General features: G+C 38.1%; 1 protein-coding gene across 3 annotated transcripts in view; it reads left to right on the top strand.

Annotated features, from left to right (window-relative positions):
• The window catches only part of RTKN2 (rhotekin 2), a 113,391-nt gene that overhangs the window by 12,762 nt on the left and 76,152 nt on the right, over positions 1–24,477 (top strand). For all 3 annotated transcript variants that reach the window (XM_027530703.1, XM_027530705.1, XM_027530704.1), the window contains one exon: positions 16,768–16,823. In XM_027530703.1, the coding sequence (XP_027386504.1) occupies positions 16,768–16,823 (56 nt within the window). The remainder of the gene's footprint in view (positions 1–16,767; positions 16,824–24,477) is intronic.

Raw genomic sequence — 24,477 nt, 5'->3', positions numbered from 1 at the left:
CTAGATATGCAAAAAATGTTTAGGTTTGTATAAAATTCATAGTAGAGTCAGAGTGACTCAGGAAAAAGTGAAGGGATTTACCTGGTTAAGAATCGACCTGCCTGTGCAGGGGATATGGGTTTAATCCCTGGTTTGGGGAGATCCCACATGCTTCAGAGCGACTGAGCCCATGTGTCACAGCTACTGAGCCTGTGCTCTAGAGCCCAGGAACCCACAATACCTGAAGTCTGTGAGCCCTAGAGCCTGTGCTCTGCAACAAGAGAAGTCGCCAGAATGAAAAGCCCATGTACCTCAATGAAGTGTAGCCCCCACTTGCCACACTAGAGAAAGCCTGCGCACAGCAATGAAGACCCAGTGCAGCCCCCCACCCCCCAAAAAAGTGAAATATAGAAAGCTTTCTAGGTTGAGTAGACAGTAGTAGTAGGGGTGAGAGGTAGAGTGTGGACAGCTTACGACATTAGTTTAGAGGATAGGATTGCTTGTTTATAGCAGTCTGTCAATATGCTAGTCGTTTAATTGGTGAGTCAAACTCACCACCTTTTCCTGTATGTGCACGCACACACACACATACGCGTGCAATGTGAATTGTGCCTAGTTCATTGCACTGTTCTGACCCTTATGCCTGACTCCTCTGTCTGTGGAATTTTCCAGGCAAATACTGGAGTGGGTTGCCATTTCCTACTCCAGGGGATCTTCCCAACCCAGGGATCAAACCTGTATCTCTTATGTGTCCTGCGTTATCAGGTGGATTCTTTAACACTGTGCCACCTGGGAAGCCCGTATAGCCATAAAGAATTGCTTATATTGGTTCACTTCTTAAAGACAGTTAATGGTTTCCATTTACTAAAATTCTTTAGATAGACACTGCATTTGTGGTCTGATCTCAAACTACTTCCATAATAGTTTACAAATTAGTTTGTTAATTTCTACTTTGCAAATTTATTTCAGCCAAATGCTTGGTCTGTATCCCCGAAATGGATTTTGAATTTTCCTGCCCCTGCTTTTGTTTATACTGAAGTGTCCTATCTTCTGTTTCCATTTTATAGACCTTTTTTGTTCTGCCATACCTTACTTGCATCATCAAAGTTTCCTTCATAAGTGAGTTCAGAAAAAGATAATTTCTTACTTATGCTCACAGTAAGGATTCAAAAAATGATTATTTGCTTCCTCTTAGTTCTAGTAACATTTGAGCCATGAATATCTCACTGTAACGTAATATATTCTCTTTGGAATATGTATTTTCAATTACATGATAAACTTTCGGAGACAGGGACAATGTCTGGTTCATACTTACTGGTGAAATAGAAATGATGCCTAGAGCTTGAAGGCAATTCACCTGATGTTGATTCTTTTCTCTTTCACCTTTGTATCCCCCAGAACACCTAATAGTGCCGTGTAATTATTTAAGAACAGTTTAACTTGTGCTTCATAATGTTTTGTGTCATTCTCCCTTCCATGTGTATGATGAACAAATAGGGCTTATAATTGAATAATTGTTAATTGTATGGCAGTTACTTCTTATTCTTCTTGTTACTTTATTCCTTGTTCTTAGGTTCTTAATGTTTTTGCTAGCCTCTATGCTTGCCATGTTCTCGATTGTCCTTTTTTATTCTCTACTTTGTTAACTTTTTTAAAATCAATTTTTTATTGTGAAATTTCAGATGTAAAAACTTATAAGAATAGTATGATAGACATCATCTTTATTCTCCACCTGGAAGTTTGCCAAATACGTTCGCTCTTTCTCCGTCTTTATCTTTGTACTCATATACACTTGCATGCCTGCATGTGCACACATGCATATTTTTATTTTTCGCTCACACAACACATGCATGCATACGCACACACACACATTTTTCTTTGTCTGTGTTTAAGCATTTGAAAATAAGTTGCAGACAACATGGGATGTATATTTCAATAGTTCAGCATGTATCATCTAAAAACAAGAACATTTTCCTACATAACCAAAGTACGATTATCATATGTAAAATACTGACAGGAATTCCATAATAATCAACTAATATTCAGTCAATATTCAGTTTATCCTGGTTGTCAAAAGAAAATTCTTTATAATTGCTTTTCTCAAACAAGAATTCAATCAAGATTCATTTGATTATGTCTCTTTAGTTTCTTTTATCATTTTACCATTTTCTAAAAACTACTTGTCATTGATGCTTTGAAGATTCTAGACTTTAAAAAATATCCTCTAAAAGTATTCTGCATTTTATATTTGTCTGTACAGGGGAGGGAAAATTTTTCCATTTGCCCCTCTGATTTCTTTTGACTGGTCTAATACAAGACAGATTAGTAAAAGAAAAACAAATTTAATTTTGTATATATGGTGGTCCCATACCAGACCACCTGACCTGCCTCTTGAGAAACCTGTATGCAGGTCAGGAAGCAACAGTTAGAACTGGACATGGAACAATAGACTGGTTCCAAATAGGAAAAGGAGTACATCAAGGCTGTATATTGTCACCCTACTTACTTAACTCATATGCAGAGTACATCATGAGAAACGCTGGGCTGGAGGAAGCACAAGCTGGAATCAAGATTGTTGGGAGAAATATCAATAACCTCAGATATGCAGATGACAGCACCCTTATGGCAGAAAGTGAAGAAGAACTAAAGAGCCTTTTGATGAAGGTGAAAGAGGAGAGTGAAAAAGTTAGCTTAAAGCTCAGCATTCAGAAAAGTAAGATCATGGCATCTTGTCTCATCACTTCATGGCAAATAGATGGGGAAACAGTGGAAACAATGGCTGACTTTATTTTGGGGGGCTCCAAAATCACTGCAGATGGTGATTGCAGCCATGAAATTAAAAGACGCTTACTCCTTGGAAGGAAAGTTATGACCAACCTAGACAGCATATTAAAAAGCAGAGACATCTCTAGTCAAGGCTATGGTTTTTCCAGTGGTCATGTATGGATGAGACAGTTGGACTATAAAGAAAGCTGAGTGCCAGTGAACTGATGCTTTTAAACTGTGGTGTTGGAGAAGACTCTTGAGAGTCCCTTGGACTGCAAGGAGATCCAACCTGTCCATCCTAAAGGAGATCGGTCCTGGGTGTTTATTGGAGGCCGTGATGTTGAAGCTGAAACTCCAATACTTTGGCACCTAATGAGAAGAGCTGACTCATTTGAAAAGACCCTGATGCTGGGAAAGATTGAAGGCAGGAGGAGAAGGGGACGGCAGAGGATGAGATGGTTGTATGGCATCACCAACTCGATGGACATAGGTTTGGGTGGACTCCGGGAGTTGGTGATGGACAGGGAGGCCTGGCATGCTGCTGTTCGTGGGTCGCCAAGAATCGGACATGACTGAGAGACTGAACTAAACTGAACATAACTAAAAGATTCAAAAATTGACCAAGGCAGGTTGTTTATTTTATATACCTTTTTGGACAAAGAGTAAATTATTTGTGAGGATTTGAGAAAACAAAGAGATTTGAGCTTAGAGTAGCAAATTAATGAAGAAGTAATGACGTTTGCATATATAGCTTCTCTGCCCCAAACTATGTGTCTCTGGCAATAAGGATGCCTCCATCCTCCAGCACAGGGAGGAGATCTTCCCATAGGAGCCTTGTTTCCTGCTTTCAGGGGAACAAAGGAGGGTTAGGGTGTTCTTGCATGAACTATTTCTTAGGTAACTTTAATTCAAAATAGTATGCCATTTTGGCGTATTTTGGGGTTGCATCCCCCAATTCCTATCAGTTAATTGTTTATGGTATTACTGAACTGTTTCTCATTTTTTGCTGTAACTGAAAGTTGGATCTTAGTCAGATTCTGATTAAACGTATTTTTCAATAATTTTTCTAAGTGAGATTGGATACTGTATATTCTGCAATGTGTAACAATATGATACTGGTTTTTACTGCTTTAAATAATGTTGAGTTTGATCGCTTGGTTTAAATAGCAGTTGCCACATTTCTCCTCTGTGATACTATAATAGCTTTCCCTTCATGATTCATAAGTAATCTTTGGGCTGTTACATTGTAGCTGGGAGAATATTCTGTTATCCAACAAGCTTTCATTTAATGATTATATCCATTTATGATCCTTGCCTAAATTATTAGGACTTTATAAGACAGGCATTATCTATTAATAATACTCTGTTTTCCTATAACTTTTGGCTAATATTCTTTTGTAAGGAAGGGCATTCCTCTTCTTTCTGTCTCCATAGATTTGTGGGGGTTTTTAATCCAGTGTGTTATTTTCATTTATATTCATTAATCTTTTTTATAGATTAAATTGTCCCAATTTTGTTCAATGGAAGGTCCTTTAAACTGGCTTCTTTGTCCTTTTGACTTGTCTCTCTATTAGTCATTAGAAACTGTCTTACTTTCTGGCACAAAAGGAGACCCAGGTTTGCCTTGTATTTTCTGTGCATTAGACCTAGAGTCTGCCATTTCTTTAATGAATCTTGATCTGCTTTAAGCGTCAGTGGTGATTTTAAACCAAGATACGAGCATTAGGTATGCTCACTTTTATTGGGATTGCTAATTTTAGGCCTTGAAAATGGTATAACTATGGGAAAGACTTAAAAACTGATGAGTTTATATTGATATTTATAAGTTTTTTGAATTACTTTGTATCTCTTTTTCTTATACTAAATATCTTAATTCCTAAGAAACAGCAATATATTTCCTTATTTGATTTGTATATATATTTGTTTTATACTATGATTATATAAAACAGTTTCATAATTATAATACCAGCATGATTGCTGATATAAATCCATCTGAGCAAGTTCAAGATGTCCTTGTAGTTCTTTTCTGACCTATAGGAATTATTAAAACTTTACAGTGTACATAAAAGTTGAAAGAATTATACTGTGAAGACTGATATATCTGCAACCTAGACTCTGCAATTAATATTTTACTATATTTGCTTTGTCTTATATCTATTCATCTATCAGTTCAGATTATTTTTTATGATGAAAGTTCTTTTTTTGCATATGTGTGTGTGTATACATACAAATATATATACATTCTTGTGGATAAAAGGTTAAAAGTTTAAAAGTTACTTAAAATAGCTCTCTCTCTCTCTGTGTTTTATGTTATCAGTTTCATAAACAGCCATTCATTACTTCTGTCAGTTTGGTGTTGCCTTTTATCCCTCTTTGAATAAACTATGCTTTCTGTATATGCTTTGTTTGTTTTTCCTCAATGCTGGATGAGTAGTACCTGCCTCTGTTCCCACTTGAAGAGGCAAACACTGTTCTTTTTCTTTTTTTCACCATAGATTTTGCCTTAATTTTGCCTCTAGAAATTAATAAAAATAGAATTTGTCCAGTGCATACCCTGTTTTTTTCATTAGCATAATATTTTTGAGATTCTTCACTAACTAGCATACATCAGTGAGACTCTTCAGTAGCTAGCATGTATTGTTCCTTTTTATTGATAAGTATTTCTCTGTATGAATATACCATGGTGCCACTTCCTTCTCTGTCCAATTTATTCCTAGTTGTGTTTTAAATAGTTTGTCCATATTTTAAATTGTTTTCTCTGGGAGACTTTCTCGGATATGAGTTACTCTTAACATTGCATCTTGATCAGATAAATTTTTATTTTTTCCTACTTTACAAAATGCTTTGACATTTTCTCTCTGACTTCATGTGGTCAGCTTTCATGACTGTCTTACAGATTTTTGAAGTTGAATTTATTTTAATCAAAGTACAAAGTTCAGGCTGGAAGTTGAATGGTTCGTGAAGACCTACAAGACCTTCTAGAACTAACACCTGAAAAAGATGTCCTTTTCAATATAGGGGAGTGGAATGCCAAAGTAGGAAGTCAAGAAACACCTGGAGTAACAGGCAAATTTGGCCTTGGAGTACAGAAGGAAGCAGAGCAAAGGCTAATAGAGTTTTGCCAAAAGAATGCACTGGTTATAACAAACACCCTCTTCCAACAACACAAGAGAAGACTCTACACATGGACATCACCAGATGGTCAACACCAAAATCAGATGGATTATATTCTTTGCAGGCAAAATGGAGAAACTCTATACAGTCAGTAAAAACAAGACTGGGAGCTGACTGTGGCTCAGATCATGAACTCCTTATTGCCAAATTCAGACTTAAATTGAGGAAAGTAGGGAAAACCACTAGACCATTCAGACATGGTCTAAATCAAATCCCTTATGATTATACAGTGGAAGTGAGAAATAGATTCAAGGGATTAGATCCGATAGACAGAGTGCCTGATGAACTATGGACAGAGGTTTGTGACATTGTACAGGAGACAAGGATCAAAACCATCTCCAGGAAAAAGAAATGCAAAAAAGCAAAATGGCTGTCTGAGGAGGCCTTAGAAATAGCTGTGAAGAGAAGAGAAGTGAAAAGTAAAGGAGAAAAGGAGAGATACACCCATTTGAATGCAGAGTTCCAAAGAATAGCAAGAAGAGATAAGAAAGCCTTCCTCAGTGGTTAGTGCAAAGAAATAGAGGAAAACAATAGAATGGGAAAGACTGGAGGTCTCTTCAAGAAAATTAGAGATACTAAGGGAACAGTTCATGCAAAGATGAGGTCAAAAAGGACAGAAATGGTATGGACATAATAGAAGCAGAAGATATTAAGAAGAGGTGGCAAGAATACACAGAAGAACTGTACAAAAAAGATCTTCACAACCAAGATAATCACGATGGTGTGATCACTCACCTAGAGCCAGACATCCTGGAATTCAAGTGAAGTCAAGTGGACCTTAGAAATCATCACTACGAACAAAGCTAGTGGAGGTGATGGAATTCCAGTTGAGCTCTTTCAAATCCTGAGAGATGATGCTGTGAAAGTGCTGCACTCAATATGCCAGCAAATTTGGAAAACTCAGCAGTGGCCACAGGACTGGAAAAGGTCAGTTTTCTTTCCAATCCCAAAGAAAGGCAATGCCAAAGAATGCTCAAACTACCACACAATTGCACTCATCTCACACACTAGTAAAGTAATGCTCAAAATTCTCCAAGCCAGGCTTCAGCAATACGTGAACCGTGAACTTCCTGATGTTCAAGCTGGTTTTAGGAAAGGCAGAGGAACCAGAGATCAAATTGCCAACATCTGCTGGATCATGGAAAAAGCAAGAGAGTTCCAGAAAAACATCTATTTCTGCTTTATTGACTATGCCAAAGCCTTTGACTGTGTGGATCACAACAAACTGTGGAAAATTCTGAAAGAGATGGGAATACCAGACCACTTGACCTGCCTCTTGATAAATCTGTATGCAGGTCAGGAACCAACAGTTAGAACTGGACATGGAACAACAGACTGGTCCAAATAGGAAAAGGAGTACATCAAGGCTGTATATTGTCACCCTGTTTATTTAACTTCTATGCAGAGTACATCATGAGAAACACTGAGCTGGAAGAAGCACAAGCTGGAATCAAGATTGCCGGGAGAAATATCGATAACCTCAGATATGCAGATGACACCACCCTTATGGCAGAAAGTGAAGAGGAACTAAAAAGCCTCTTGATGAAAGTGAAGGAGGAGAGTGAAAAAGTTGGCTTAAAGCTCAACATTCAGAAAAGTAAGATCATGGTATCTGGTCCCATCACTTCATGGAAAATAGATGGGGAAACAGTGGAAACAGTGTCAGACTTTATTTGTTTGGGCTCCAAAATCACTGCAGATGGTGATTGCAGCCATGAAATAAAAAGACTCTTACTCCTTGGCAGGAAAGTTTTGACCAACCTAGATAGCATGTTGAAAAGCAGAGACATTACTTTTCCAACAAAGATCCATCTAGTCAAGGCTATGGTTTTTCCAGTGTCAGGTATGGATGTGAGAGTTGGACTGTGAAGAAAGCTGAGTGCCAAAAAATTGATGGGTTTGAACTGTGGTGTTGGAGAAGACTCTTGAGAGTCTCTTGGACTGCAAGGAGATCCAACCAGTCCATCCTAACAGAGATCAGTCATTGGTGTTCATTGGAAGGACTGATGCAAAACTCCAATAATTTGGCCACCTATGCGAAGAGTTGACTCATTGGAAAAGACCCTGGTGCTGGAAGGGATTGGGGGCAGGAGGAGAAGGGGATGACAGAGGATGAGATGGCTGGATGCCATCACCTACTCGATGAACATGAGTTTGAGTGAACTCCGGGAGTTGGTGATGGACAGGGAGGCCTGGCGTGCTGTGATTCATGGGGTCGCAAAGAGTCGGACATGACTGAGTGACTGAACTGAACTGAACTGAGGCACTGAACTGAACAAAGTTCAATATCTATGTATACTTACATATATGCAATGGGGCTTCTCTGGTAGCTCAGCTGGTCAGGAATCCGCCTGCAATGCAGGAGACCCTAGTTCGATTCCTGGGTCAGCAAGATCTGCTGGAGAAGGTATAGACTACCCACTCTAGTATTCTTGTGCTTCCCTGGTGGCTCAGACAGTAAAGAATCTGCCTGTGGTGCAGGAGACCTGAGTTCGATCCCTGGGTTGGGAAGATCCCCAGAAGGATGAACTGGCTACCTGCTCTAGTATTCTGCCCTGAAGAATTCCATGGACTGTATATAGTTCATGGGGTTGCAAAGAGTCAGCGTGACCGAGTGACTTTCACTTCACTTTTTCATATATATGCAAAAGATCTGTGTTATTGGCTACGTTTTTAAGATCTTCTATTGCCTTATTTTTTGACCACTTGAACTGTCTTGGACCAAAAGAGGTTAAGATTTTTGTTATTATTAAGGTTTTGCTGTCTTACCCTTCTATATCCTATACTTTCTGTTTTATGAAACATTTGGTACTTAAGTACTTGTTATGTATTCATTGCTAGTTGCTGCCTTTAGCATTACAGAGTCTCCTTTTGTTGTTGTCCTGTAAAGCTTTTGGATCTGAGTTCTACAATTTCCTGATAACAAGATTATATACTCTGATTTCTTATTGTTTGCATTTGTTTGGTATATCTTTGTCCATCTCTAAATAGCCTTTATGAATTGTTTGTTGAAAGTGTGTTTCTTGTATTCATGAGTTTTACATTATGAGCCTATCTGAAAATCCTTTTACTAGAGAAATTAGGGCTTCCCTGGTGGCTTAGATGGTAAAGAATCCTCCTGTGATGCAGGAGAACTGGGTTTGATTTTATATATATATATAGCTGATATACTTTAAAATATATGTTTTATATATATATAATATATATATTTTATATATATATATAGCTGATATACTTGATTTCAGTTTTGTCATATTCTTATATGTTAACTTATGTGTATTATAATTATAGCTTGTCTTTTATATGTGGCCTGTTTTCCTTATTCTTTTTTTGATTTAAGAAGATTGATTGTCATTGTAGTACTGGAACTTTGTATGTTTAAAAACTATATACTGTTAGCTTTATAATGACCTTAATTCTTTTTTTTCTTAGGCTTCTCCTATTTTGTTTTTCTGCTTTATATGATATCATTTTGGAGAAGGCAATGGCAACCTACTCCAGTACTCTTGCCTGGAAAATCCCATGGACGGAGGAGCCTGGTAGGCTGCAGTCCACGGGGTCACTAAGAGTCAGACACGACTAAGTGACTTCACTTTCACTTCTCACTTTCATGCATTGGAGAAGGAAATGGCAACCCACTCCAGTGTTCTTGCCTGGAGAATCCCAGGGATGGGGGAGCCTAGTGGGCTGCTGCCTATGGGGTCGCACAGAGTCGGACAAGACTGAAGCGACTTAGCAGGAGCAGCAGCAGCAACATGATACCATTTTGTTTATACTTACAATTTTCTGTGTGGAAATCAATGAACTTATTCTATTTTCCCATTTCTTCCTTTTCTACCGTTCTGTCTTCTTTTTTTAGAGTTGTATTTCTGTTTTGCTAAGTAGATAGTGTTTACATACCAATCCTGCACTTGTATCCTCACCTTTATTTTAGTCTTTGGTCTGCAGTTCAATAAATAAAATGTTTGATACCTGTCTTTTTGTTATGCTTTCTAAAATCATCTGTTGTTTAGAGGAAGCTCATGAGCTAGTGGATTCCTTAAAGTGAAATACAGTTTTCTTCACATTCTTGTATCTTTAAAGTGCTTTTCTTTAGTGTTGGTACCTAAAGTACAGCTTGATTGGATATGAAATCCTTGGCCAACACTTTCTTTCGCTGAGATTCTCTGAATACCTTGCTCCATTGTTGTATTGTTATCAATAAATTCACGTCTGATTTTTTTCCTTTTTTAAAAAGACCAGGTCATTTATCTGGTATATGACTAAGGCTGAGCATTTTGGCTCATTTAGTGCCTTTGAAATATTGACTCAGATGGTGAAGAATCTGCCTGCCATAGAGGAGACTCAGGTTCAATCACTGGGTTGGAAAGATCCCCTGTAGAAGGGGATGGCAACTCACTCCAGTATTCTTGCCTGGAGAATTCCGTGGACAGAGGAGCCTGGCAGGCTACCGTCCATGGGGTTTCAAAGAGTTGGACACGACTGAGTGACTTAAAATATTCAGTTCTTTTATTTTCAGAAAGTTTTCCTGGAGTTAAAGCCTCGAGGGGTGGGGGTGGCTGCTGCTGCTGCTGCTAAGTCGCTTCAGTCGTGTCCGACTCTGTACAACCCCATAGACGGCAGCCCACCAGGCTCCCCGTCCCTGGGATTCTCCAGGCAAGAACACTGGAGTGGGTTGCCATTTCCTTCTCCTGATTTTCGGATAGTTTGATGCTATTTTATATCTAAGGGGTTTTAATTTCAGTTCCTTTCTCTTCCTCCTCTTCTTTCTCGTCCCCCCATCCCCACCCTTTCTCTGCCTCCTCTTGCTCCCTCTCCCCTCCTCTTCCTTGTCTTCTTCCTTCCTTCCTTTTTTTCATGGCCAAACCTTCAAAGGATACCTCGGCAATTGTGTGTGTCTCTTCTCCACAAGACTAACAACTTCTGAACCACAATGCTTTCGGAGCCCCTACCAGGGCTGTGGTAGCCACCAGATTTTGTATCCATCTTCTAGAGGAGAGGATTAAATAAGTTGATCTTATTTTGTGTTCTGCAGTTGGTTTTCAGTTGCTCAGTCATGTCCAACACTTTGCGACCCCATGGACTGCAGCATGCCAGGCTTCCCTGGCCTTCACCATCACCCAACTTGCTCAAACTTATGTTCATTGAGTCAGTGATGCCATCCAACCATCTTGTCCTCTGTTGTCCCCTTCTCCTGCCTCCAATCATTCCCAGGATCAGGCCTTTTCCAGTGAGTCAGCTCTTTGCATCAGGTGGCCAATTGTTTTGCAATACCTGACTATTTGGGTAAGGCCTCCAAGAGCTGGCTCTGTTGTTTTCAGTTGTAAATTGAAGTCTGTTTTCCAGTTATGCTGTTGGTTTGGGCCATAGATGATTTTATTTGCTTTCCTTGTTGATGTGAAACTTTTCATAGGATTCTAGAAAAGATTCCAATTTAGGCGACTATCATTATCTTCCCTGGTGGCTCAGAGGTTAAAGCATCTGCCTGCAGTGAGGGAGACCCGGGTTTGATCCCTGGGTCGGGAATATTCCCTGGAGAAGAAAATGGCAACCCACTCCAGTATTCTTGCCTGGGAAATCCCATGGACAGAGGAGCCTGGTGGCCTATAGTCCACAGGATCGCAAAGAGTTGGACACAACTGAGCGACTTCACTATCACTGTCTATCATTATCTTATAGAAACTGGAAAGTCATACTCTGATCACTTTAACAAACGATTTAGTGCCTCTTCCATGTAAGCTTCAAATTAATACTAAAGCCACAAATACTCACAAAATAATCCTAGTTTTAATGGACCTTTCTAAGAATGATACACAAATACTAGGGCTTCTCTGGTGGTTCAGATGGTAAAGAATCTGCCTGCAGTGCAGGAGACCTGGGTTCAATCCCTGGGTCAGAAAAATCCCCTGGAGAAGAAAATGGCTACCCATTACAGTATTCTGGCCTGGAGAATTCCATGGATAGAGAAGCCTGGCGAGCTACAGTCCATGGGGTCGCAGAGTCGGACATGACTTAGCGACTAACACAAAAATGATACTGCTGCTGCTACTGCTAAGTCACGTCAGTTGTGTCTGACTCTGTGTGACCCCATAGACAGCGGCGCACCAGGCTCCCATCCCTGGGATTCTCCAGGCAAGCATACTGGAGTGGGTTGCCATTTCCTTCTCCAGTGCAGGAAAGTGAAAAGTGAAAGTGAAGTCCCTCAGTCATGTCAGACTTGTCGCAACCCCATGGACTGTAGCCTACCAGGCTCCTCCATCCATGGGATTTCCCAGGCAAGAGTACTGGAGTGGGTTGCCATTGCCTTCTCCAAAAAATGATACAGAATACATTAAAAATATTATTTTATTCAGTAGCTATTAGATAAATACTTCCCACCATTTACAGATGAGGATTTTGAGTCTGAGAGGTTAACAGCAACTTACTAACTAGTTATTAATGGGTAAGAGTCACACCTGTAGGACTTGCTCCACCAAAATGACCATATCCTATTTTACTTCATTTGATATTCACTAAACATTTATTGAGTTCCTTAGACTGTACTGAGTTATATATTAGGCACTGGTGATTGAGCAGTGAACAAAATAGGCTGAAATACTATTCCTTTTTTTTTTTTAATAATTTTATTTATTTATTTTTGGCTGTGCTGGGTCATCACTGCTGCATGAGCTTTTCTCTAGTTGCCACGGATGGGGGCTGTACTTTGTTGAGGTGCCTGGACTTCTCATTGCAGTGGCTTCTCTTGTGGAGCACGCACATGGCTCTGGTGGTTGTGGGTCCTGGGCTTTGGAACACAGGCTTAATAGTTGTGGTGCGTGAGCTTAGCTGCTCCATGGCATGTGGGAGCTTCCTGGATCAGGGATCGAACCTACGTCTACTGCATTGGCAGGTGGATTCCTTACCAGTGAGCCGCCAGGGAAGCCCCCCAAATTCCTATTCTTACAGAACTTACATTTTAGCAATAATGTGCTCTCCTGGCCTAACCCACTAGTCTATCTTCTTGAAACTATTTGACTTTGTGAAAGTAATACTAGTCAAAGGTATTTATAGGACCTAATTATATGTATCATTCAACGTGATTGTGATTTTAATAATGCCACAAAGCTAAATAGTTTCTTACACTCCAATTGACTAGTTTACTTATATACTATAACATAAACAAAAATAAAAGCTAAAAATGTAGATTGCCAGTGAAATTATGTACTCTTGGTATTTCCGCAATACAGTATGGTATATTAAAGACATTACTGGTTTTACTTTTTTAAACTTTATATTGTTTGGTGTCTGTTGAAAATAGGTTGTTATTTCAAGATTTAAAGTAGAAAACTCATCTTCCCAACTTAACATACTTATGAAAGTATTGATTTTATACCACATAGTTTTAGATGGCTTAAAATTCCATGTTAAACATTTCTGAGTGTTTTAGTCTTCACTTACTTCCGTGAGAAGTGAAGGATTTTTATAACCTGCTTTTAAATAATAGAATCCTATTTAGAATTCTTCTATTGCTTTGTTAAGAAAATAATACTTTCATCGTGTCATTTCTTAATGTATTTTGCTAACTCTGGAAGGCAGTGTTACTGTAAATTCCAATATGGAACAATATAAAATAAGGTAATCTGTATTTACTCTGCTAATTTTAATACAGATTTTAGTATTTTGCTAACTCTGGAAGGCAGTGTTACTGTAAATTCCAATATGGAACAATATAAAATAAGGTAATCTGTATTTACTCTGCTAATTTTAATACAGATTTTAGTATTTTGCTAACTCTGGAAGGCAGTGTTACTGTAAATTCCAATATGGAACAATATAAAATAAGGTAATCTGTATTTACTCTGCTAATTTTAATACAGAGCAACAAAGTGGCTGATTGGCACCCTCTGTTGGTCATTTTATTTACCTACAGGCAGAAATATGTTAATAAAATAGTTAAAAATTTGACTTTTATATTTTTATTTGTCTTTTAAATTAGCTTTTACAAATCTTACCAAAATAATTCTCTAAACCAGGTTTGTAAGAATAAGGTACACTGTTATATAGCTGTGCTTTTGATTGAGTGATTTTTATGGTTATTTGCTTTTTCTTCAGACTGGCTAATTGTAGCATTTAGAATTGGCATTAACATTGCAGATTTTAAAGCAAGTATTTATTTAACTGTAGCAAACTCTTAGCTACAGTAGCTCGTTGTTAAATAGATAATGTTTAACAATTTTGTTGTCAATTTGGATTAATTAGAAAAACATAACGTTTTAGCACCCTAAATAGCAATTGAGTTATTTGAATTGAAAATAATTCAAGCTTCTGAAACATGAGGCTGGATTACTTCATCTCTTAATTTTTTAAAGGCAGACTTAATTATTCTGTAAGATTATATGGTTAATTGGATTTATATTATAGTTTGATAATATTTGTGTATAATAAATGTGTTGACTAGTCCTGAAAAGGACTTTTCTATTCAAGTAATTTACAGTTATAGGGGGAAAAAGCTATACCCTGCCAGGTGGTTGAATAATTTAGAGTGGGAAAATTTTTTTGGTAAATATTCAGCCAGTTGCTTTTGGTGTTTCTAGTATTTTAGAATTTCACTTGTCTGCCAAAGCCTTAAATTTAATCCAATTTAATAATGCCTAATGGATTTAAATTTTAGCATAATCTATGATATATTCCATAATACTGAAGTTACTCACTGTGTTAGAGCTTCCTTGTATTTTTTCATTGAAATAAATAATTTGAAGAATTTATGCATTGCTCATATAGGAGATATTTTTAGAAATATTTACTTACAAATGCCAGCCAACTGTGTTTATACTATATTTCTTGTACCAATTTGAGGAAATTGAGATTTGTGTTTGATTTCTAGTTGGCCTTTCAGTATATAATTTCAAAGCATAGTAGACTATTCAGTTGAATTTTTCACTCTGATGACCTAATAAGCCAGCTGGTATTCCCCAACATGACAAACTGAACTTGTCTATGAAATATTGAACTTGACTCTCTAAAATTTATGATTCAACAAAACATTATTTTGAAATAATGAGTACTTTTATTTTTCACTGAGTGAATTCCCTGTTTTAATTTAAATACCAGTGTAACCACAAAATTATTAGATGGGATCCTGAGAATTTATGGCTTTAAGTCTACTATATTACTTAAGTTATACCTAGTGCTAGATTCTGTAAATTCTACATATATAAATTCTATAAATAACTATATATATAAATGTCCCATATAGGCTTACTGACCATAAGTACCTCAGTAAATTATTTTTGCTCCTTTGGAATATATTTCAGCTGTAATACTTATGGGCTTAATCCAATAAAAGAATTAAAAAAAAAGTAGGATGATATATTTTGTTTTAAAATTTGATGCGTGATAATGAATATTATGTGCAGTCTTTTTAGCAAGGCTACTGATGTGTATAAAATGTGTCATACTCTTCTGAAACTTAGATACACTTCACACTCCCACTCAATCTTTCTCCAAAAGCCCTTTTAGAATCAAAACAGTATTCAAATGAAGCTTCTATCTTATCACATACTTGAGGTACCTAATTAAATTAACTGGCAGTTAATTGGCTAACCAAATTGAATAGAGACAAAAGAAAAAAAGAAAAAGAAAAAAACAGTGCACAGAAGACTACTCCTGGATACATTGCTCTAGAAATGGAATGCTAATCTCTAAATGTAGGTTATTTATTAGGAAACAGGATATTGGAGAACTGTTTAGAGATGGGATTGATTTGGTGTAATGGAAATAGAGTCCCTTGGACTGCAAGGAGATCCAACCAGTCCATTCTGAAGGAGATCAGCCCTGGGATTTCTTTGGAAGGAATGATGCTAAAGCTGAAACTCCAGTACTTTGGCCACCTCATGCAAAGAGTTGACTCATTGGAAAAGACTCTGATGGTGGGAGGGATTGGGGGCAGGAGGAGAAGGGGACGACAGACGATGAGGTGGCTGGATGGCATCACCGACTCAATGGACGTGAGTTTGAGTGAACTCTGGGAGTTGGTGATGGACAGGGAGGCCTGGCGTGCTGCGATTCATGGGGTCGCAAAGAGTCGGACACGACTGAGCAACTGAACTGAACTGCATGGAAATAATTATTTTGAAAAAAAAATTTGTGATAATAGTATAGTCTACATTCAAACCTGGAAGTGTCTTATATCCCAAGAATTTCCTTTGAGACATTTTCTATTGTCATGCTAATATTTTCCTCTCCACATTTATTCTCTCTAGAGGGCCACTCCCTTCCTTTGCCACCTTAGTTAATTTATTGTTTTGATATATGCTTAGTGTTTAAAGCTTCAAGGAAATAAATTACAATATTACTTGCACATGAATATGTAGCAGAGAATAATTTTTTAAATGTTTGTTGGAGATTTTATAGGGATAATATACTCTTTGGTGGCAAGCTCATGGTTAGAAAGTTTATTTATTAACTTTTTCAGATGACTATAATCTGGTAAGCTAGAAATGTAATTTATGAAATGGTTACCCAAGATATACTTCCTAGGACTTGTGTAAATATGGCATATCTTGTTTATAAATGTAAGAGGTCACAAAAGACTTTCATTGTAGAGTAAGCTGATATGCAATCATCAGGGAAAGTACAGGTTAAATGAAAAAATCAAAGAGAGAATGGCTCTATTTCTTTTAAAGTCAGCTAGCTGTTGACTAAACATCACAAAATTTGAGTCAAATAGTTTATATTAACTGGAAGTCATTGTTATTCCAGGATACGTGTTTGTTTTTAATATTTAGGCATTTATGAAAGATTGTTAAAACAATTGCTTATTAGAGAAGATCTTTGTTTTTTCATTAGGTTTTCATTTTCTTTTGACAGTGAGAATTTTGAAAGTAAAGAACGGACAGCTTGTAGAGGAAAGATTGCCATATCAGGTATGCTGTAATGGATCATTTTTATATTGCTGAGTAAATTCTATAAAGTAACTTCCTAGAGTTAGTGGTTTTTTTTAATTCCTTATATCCATTTTCATTTTTCATTTTATTTTGCATACCTCTACCAGAATATTTGTTCTAAAACACTGTTTTCATCATTATGCTCTACATTTGTGTAGACTATTACAGTCTGAGAAAACTGATTCATGTATATTGCATACATTAATGTAGTTTTCTCTTCAGTGCAACACTGTGAAATAAGCAGGGTAGTTCTGTTTTTCTACAGACTCACTTAGCAGCAGCAGCAGAGGTTAAATGACTTCCTGTAAGTAGTTGAGCTGGGCTACAAACTCTAGTCTTTTGACTCTCCGTTCCTTTTCTGCTCGGAAGTTTGAGTACCGCTTCCTCTTAATGTCTGTCTACCCTGAAATTTCCATGAGGGTTGGAACCGTGTTTGCTTGGTTTGTCACTGTATACCCAGAAACGAATACAGCGCTCGTACGTAGTTACTATTCAGTGAATATTGATTGGATGATGACTGCACTCTGTTGCCCATAGGATAGAGAGTAGACTCTCCCCCACCAGAGTTTTATATTTCGATCCAACCATTTTTCCTTAGATTGTGTAGTCCATGGGGTTGCAAAGAGTTGGACACGACTGAGTGACTTTCACACTCACAACTATTTTTCTAGTCATATCGTCCACTATTCCTATACATAAGCTGTCTGTATTAGCCATATATTTTTCTCTGTATTCTGTAAATACACCCTATGCTCCTGACCCCCAGTTAACTCTTGAAATAACTATAGTATCTTCAGGATCTAATAGCTCACCTATAAAGCCTTCCCTGTTATCATTCCCCTAGAAATGATGTTTTCCTTCTCTGAATTCTTAATGCAGTTAGGAAACCTTTTACCACTAGATGGCACTTATGCAGTGTTGTCTCAGTTTCTCCAAAGTGTTTAAGGAAGCTAAAGACAATGGCTTGGAGATACCACAGATTGGAGTGAATAAATACATGACTGACTCATGTGTCTGGTAGTTAGATAATGTATCTTTTATAATTATTATCTCACTGATACATTTTAGAAACAACAGACCTCCAGCAGTCCTTAAGTAATAACTAGTTTGTTTCATTGGCTGAAAGCCTTATTCTCTTAGCTCCAGGAAGCCTGCTGCTGCATTTCAGGCCATGTCACCCAAGGAACTGTTTTTAGAAATGTCTTCATGATAAACAAAAATTCTACTACAGGACGGGTAGACCTGTATTTTACATATGACATAATTGTCCTAAATCAGAGGAATTATTCTTAGCAGAAATTCTTCAGAAAATAACTATATATAAAAATCTATTGTTTGCTGTATAGTTTGAGTGGAATAAAACATGTTTTATATCTTATTTATGCTTCTGATGCCAAACAGCACTTTTACATATTATACTGTTGTTAACTATGTTCAATAAATTTTAATGTGAAAAAACAAAATATTACAGATTTTTAAAGAGGATTCTAAAAATACTTAAATATAATCCTTAAATAATTAAATATAATTCCTTGCTTATGCTGTAGTACCACTCAGTACACAAATGAGATGTGTTAAATTGTTGTTGAAGACTGAATGCCATGATAGAGTTAGCCTCTATTGTCATTTCATAATAGGTTATTGACGGCAGCAGTTCATGAAATTAGCATTAACTGTCCATTTAGAAGAGTGTTTAAATAAAACCATTTAAGAGAGAAAACTATTTTCTTAACCATGAATACTTGAGTGTAGAAATTAATCTTATTTCATGTGTTCTTATTATAAATGATAATTTTAAATTAAGGAGCCAAAATTCTCAGAAAATGGGATACATTTTCTCCTACAAAATTTCTTCTCATCTTTGCTTAGGCTTAATCATACCCTGTCTCTGTATTTGTAAAAGATAAAAACAAAGAACATTAAAAATGAATTCACCTTTATAAATCCATTTTGTTTTGATAGGGGAATGAAAATATGACTCGTTTTGGTCAAAATGAATATTTGCAACAAAATTTCATAGCGTTTCTGAGATTACATTGTTTTCCAGAAGATACTTGGATTTTCTGTTTCCAGCTTCACCACTCACTGGCCACATCTTTCACTTCAGTTCAGTTCAGTCGCTTAATCATGTCCGACTCTTTGCGACTCCATAAATAGCAGCACGCCAGGCCTCCCTGTCCATCACCAACTCCCGGAGTTCACTCAAACTCAAGTCCATCGAGTCGGTGATGCCATCCAGCCATCTCATCCTCTGTCATCCCCTTCTCCTCCTGCCCCCAATCCCTCCCACCATCACAGTCTTTTCCAATGAGTCAACTCTTTGCATGAGGTGGCCAAAGTACTGGAGTTTCAGCTTTAGCATCATTCCTTCCAAAGAACACCCAGGACTGATCTCCTTTAGAATGGACTGGTTGGATCTCCTTGCAGTCCAAGGGACTCTCAAGAGTCTTCTCCAACACCACAGTTCAAAAGCATCAGTTCTTCGGCACTCAGCTTTCTTCACAGTCCAACTCTCACATCCATATATGACCACTGGAAAAACCATAGCCTTGACTAGACAGACCTTTGTTAGCAAAGTAATGTCTCTGTTTTTGAATATGCTATCTAGACTGGTCATAACTTTCCTTCCAAGAAGTAAGCGTCTTTTAATTTCATGGCTGCAGTCACCATCTGCAGTGATTTTGGAGCCCAAAAAATAAAGTCTGACACTGTTTCCACTGTTTTCCCATCTATTTGCCATGAAGTGATGGGACCAGATGCCATGATCTTAGTTTTCTGAATTTTGAGCTTTAAGCCAACTTTTTCACTTTCCTCTTTCACTTTCATCAAGAGGCTTTTTAGTTCCTCTTCACTTTCTGCCATAAGGGTGGTGTCATCTGCATATCTGAGGTTATTGATATCTATCCTGGCAATCTTGATTCCAGATTGTGTTTCTTCCAGCCCAGCATTTCTCATGATGTACTCTGCATAGAAGTTAAATAAGCAGGGTGACAATATACAGCCTTGATGTACTCCTTTTCCTATTTGGAACCAGTCTGTTGTTCCATGTCCAGTTCTAACTGTTGCTTCCTGACCTGCATATAGGTTTCTCAAGAGGCAGGTGAGGTGGTCTGGTATTCCCATCTCTTTCAGAATTTTCCACAGTTTGTTGTGATCCACACAGTCAAAGGCTTTGGCATAGTCAATAAAGCAGAAATAGATGTTTTTCTGGAACTCTCTTGCTTTTTCCATGATCCAGCAGATGTTGGCAATTTGATCTCTGGTTCCTCTGCCTTTTCTAATACCATCTTGAACATCTGGAAGTTCACGGTTCATGTACTGCTGAAGCTTGGCTTGGAGAATTTTGAGCATTACTTTACTAGTGTGTGAGATGAGTGCAATTGTGTGGTAGTTTGAGCATTCTTTGGCATTGCCTTTCTTTGGGATTGGAATGAAAACTGACCTTTTCCAGTCCTGTGGCCACTGCTGAGTTTTCCAAATTTGCTGGCATATTGAGTGCAGCACTTTCACAGCATTATCTATCAGGATTTGAAAGGTCAACTGGAATTCCATCACCTCCACTAGCTTTGTTCGTAGTGATGCTTTCTAAGGCCCACTTGACTTCACATTCCAGGATGTCTGGCTCTAGGTGAGTGGTCAAACCATCATGATTATCTGGGTTGTGAAGATCTTTTTTGTACAGTTCTTCTGTGTATTCTTGCCACCTCTTCTTAATATCTTCTGCTTGTGTTAGGTCCATACCATTTCTGTCCTTTATGGACCTCATCTTTGCATGAAATGTTCCCTTGGTATCTCTAATTTTCTTGAAGAGACCTCTAGTCTTTCCCATTCTGTTGTTTTCCTCCATTTTTTTGCCTTGATTGCTGAAGAAGGCTGTCTTATCTCTTCTTGCTATTCTTTGGAACTCTGCATTCAGATGTTTATATCTTTCCTTTTCTCCTTTGCTTTTCGCTTCTCTTCTTTTCACAGCTATTTGTAAGGCCTCCCCAGACAGCCATTTTGCTTTTTTGCATTTCTTTTCCATGGGGATGGTCTTGATCCCTGTCTCCTGTACAATGTCACGAACCTCAGTCCATAGTTCATCAGGCACTCTTATCTATCAGATCTAGTCCCTTAACTCTATTTCTCACTTCCACTGTATAATCATAAGGGATTTGATTTAAGTCATACCTGAATGGTCTAGTGGTTTTCCCTACTTTCTTCGATTTAAGTCTGAATTTGGCAATAAGGAGTTCATGATCTGAGCCACAGTCAGCTCCCGGTCTTGTTTTTGCTGACTGTATAGAGCTTCTCCATCTTTGGCTGCAAAGAATATAATCAGTCTGATTGATGAAGACCAATCGATGTTGACCATCTGGTGATGTCCATGTGTAGAGTCTTCTCTTGTGTTGTTGGAAGAGGGTGTTTGCTATGACCAGTGTGTTCTCTTGGCAAAAGTCTATTAACCTTTGCTCTGCTTCATTGCGTATTCCAAGGCCAAATTTGCCTGTTACTCCAGCATTACAGTCCCCTATAATGAAAAGGACATCTTTTTTGGGTGTTAGTTCTAAAAGGTCTTGTAGGCCAGATCTTTAGGAAAGTTAGAAGAGTAATTGAGGTTTATCCTGATTATTTCTGCTAAACATAAAAAACTTGCACATGGTAAATAGGCAGACTACTAATTCATGACTAAAGCCAAATCAGTTCACAAAAGTAACTTGGATTTCACTTTTGAAAATGACAGAACTTCTAGGACCTAATAGCATCAATTTAGCTATCCTAATCAGTTTCAACAATAAAGTGTCAATTAAGACATTATAAAAGAAGGTAAGAGTACTGTAAACTAAAACTGAGTCAATCGTTTACAAGAACGTGGAAGGAATTCTACTCTTTGACACTGAATTTAAAAATAATTACTAACTTATACATTTTTTTTTTTTTTGCCATCTGAACAGTACATGACCGCCTGGGAAATAGATAAGAAATGTCCACCTTCTCTTCTTGAGGATCTGACATAGCTAGGCATGGGAAAGGGCACACTGACTAAATAGCTGTGGTTGTATGGCAAGAGAAGCAAGGGTCCAGTGTTTCTTTCAAGGTGGTGTAAGTAGTTAATACCACCCTAGAAGAAAAAGAACAGCCATGAAAAAGAACAGTTGTGAAATGCAGTGAGTCATCAACTATGGTCAAGAAAGCAGCAAGCCCTTTGACAGGACATCAGTGAAGTCATAGAAAACAATAAAGGCAATCCTATTAAAATCAAGAACAAAATGGCATTGTGTATTATATCAATTTTACAACAGAGTTTTAGAAATTCTAGCTAAAATACTAAGAATGAAAGTTGAAACTACTGAAAAGATACAGATAAATTAAGTACTATTTGAAGATAATAGATTGCAGACCTAGAAAACAAAGGGAATTTACTGAGACATTTACAAAAGGTGGTAGTTGCTCTCAGAGTCAGCAAAACTAGTTATAAAATATGATGGCAAAAATTATCTCCTTTACAATAAAATCAGCAAAAAAAACAAATAATAAATATCCCAAGAATAACCTTAATAAAGATGTAAGAGTAATTGTATTATACTACTCTATGTAAGTAGTATATTTGTAAAATTAACAGTTCCCAAGTGACTTTGGCTAATATGTGTGCTCAGTCACTCAGTTGTGTCTGACTCTTTGTGACTCTTGACTGCAACCTACCAGGCTCCTCTGTCCATGGGATTCTCCAGGCAAGAATACTGGAGTGGGATGCCATTTACTCCTCCAGGGGTCTTCCTAACTCAGTGATCGAACCTGCGTCTCCTGCATTGGCAGGCGATTCTCTATGACTGAGCCACCTGGGAAAGCCCATTTTGGGTAATAGAATTCTAATAAAACATTTTGGAGGGGGGATTCTGACACAGTATTTCTAAGATTTACTTAAAGAAATTAGCAAGTGAGAACAATATGTTTGGAAGGGTATATTTCTGATGGTGAATCACTGTAGATGGTGACTGCAGCCATGAAATTAAAAGACGCTTGTTCCTTGGAAAAAAAGCTTTGACAAACCTAGACAGCATATTAAAAAGCAGAGACATTACTTTGCCAACAAAGGTCTGTCTAGTCAAAGCTATTGTTTTTCCAGAAGTCATGTATGGATGTGAGTGTTGGACTATAAAGAAAGCTGAGTGCTGAAGAATTAATGCTTTTAAATGGTGGCGCTGGAGAAGACTCTTGAGAGTCCCTTGGACTGCAGGAAGATCAAACCAGTTAATCCTAAAGGAAATCAGTCCTGAATATTGATTGGAAGGACTGACGCTGAAGCTGAAACTCCAGTACTTTGGCCACATGATACAAAGAGCTGATTCATTGGAAAAGACCCTTATGCTGGGAAAAGTTGAAGGCAGGAGGAGAATGGGACAACAGAGGATGAGATGGTTAGATGGCACCACCGACTCGATGGACATGAGTTTGGGTGAACTCCAGGAGTTGGTGATGGACAGGGAGGCCTGGCGTGCTGTGGTTCATGGGGTCTCAAAGAGTCAGACAACAGTTAGAACTAGACATGGAACAACAGACTGGTTCCAAATAAGAAAAGGAGTACGTCAAGGCTGTATATTGTCACCCTGCTTATTTAACTTACATGCAGAGTACATCATGAGAAATGCTGGGCTGGAGGAAGTACAAGCTAGAATCAAGATTGCCGGGAGAAATATCAATAACCTCAGATATGCAGATGACACCACCCTTATGGCAAAAAGTGAAAAAGAACTAAAGAGCCTCTTGATGAAAGTGAAAGAGCAGAGTGAAAAAGTTGGCTTAAAGCTTAACATTCAGAAAAGTAAGATCATAGCATCTGGTCCCATCACTTCATGGCAAATAGATGGGGAAACAGTGGAAACAGTGGCTGACTTTATTTTTGGGGGCTCCAAAATCACTACAGATGGTGACTGCAGCCATGAAATTAAAAGACGCTTACTCCTTGGAAGGAAAGTTATGACCAACCTAGACAGCATATTCCATGGGGTCGCAAAGAGTTGGACACGACTGAGCGACTTCATTTTCACTTTTCACTTTCATGCATTGGACAACGAAATGGCAACCCACTCCAGTGTTCTTGCCTGGATTGTCCCAGGGACAGGGGAGCCTGGTGGGCTGCCGTCTATGGGGTCGCACAGAGTCGGACACTACTGAAGCGACTTAGCAGCAGTAGCAGCAGCAGCAGACAGCATATTAAAAACCAGAGACATTACTTTGTCAGGAAAGGCTATGGTTTTTCCAGTGGTCATGTATGGATGTGAGAGTTGGACTATAAAGAGAGCTGAGTGCCAGCAAATTGATGCTTTTGAATTGGGGAGTTCGAGAAGATTCTTGAGAGTCCCTTGGACTCTCAACCAGTCCATCCTAAAGGAGATCAGTCCTGGGTGTTCATTGGAAGGATTGATGTTGAAGCTGAAACTCCAGTACTTTGGCTACCTCATACAAAGAGCTGACTCATTTGAAAAGACCCTGATGTTGGGAAAGATTGAAGGCAGGAGGAGAATGGGACGACACGGGATGAGATGGTTAGATGGCCTCACCAACTCGATGGACATTAGTTTGGGTGAACTCCAGGAACTGATGGACAGGGAGGCCTGGCGTGCTGCGGTTCATGGGGTCGCAAAAAGTCAGA

The sequence above is a fragment of the Bos indicus x Bos taurus genome, chromosome 28, assembly GCF_003369695.1.
Source record: "Bos indicus x Bos taurus breed Angus x Brahman F1 hybrid chromosome 28, Bos_hybrid_MaternalHap_v2.0, whole genome shotgun sequence".
Taxonomy (NCBI): domain Eukaryota; kingdom Metazoa; phylum Chordata; class Mammalia; order Artiodactyla; family Bovidae; genus Bos; species Bos indicus x Bos taurus.
Note: the sequence above shows the minus strand (reverse complement) of the source record. Positions and strands in the feature narration are given on the sequence as shown.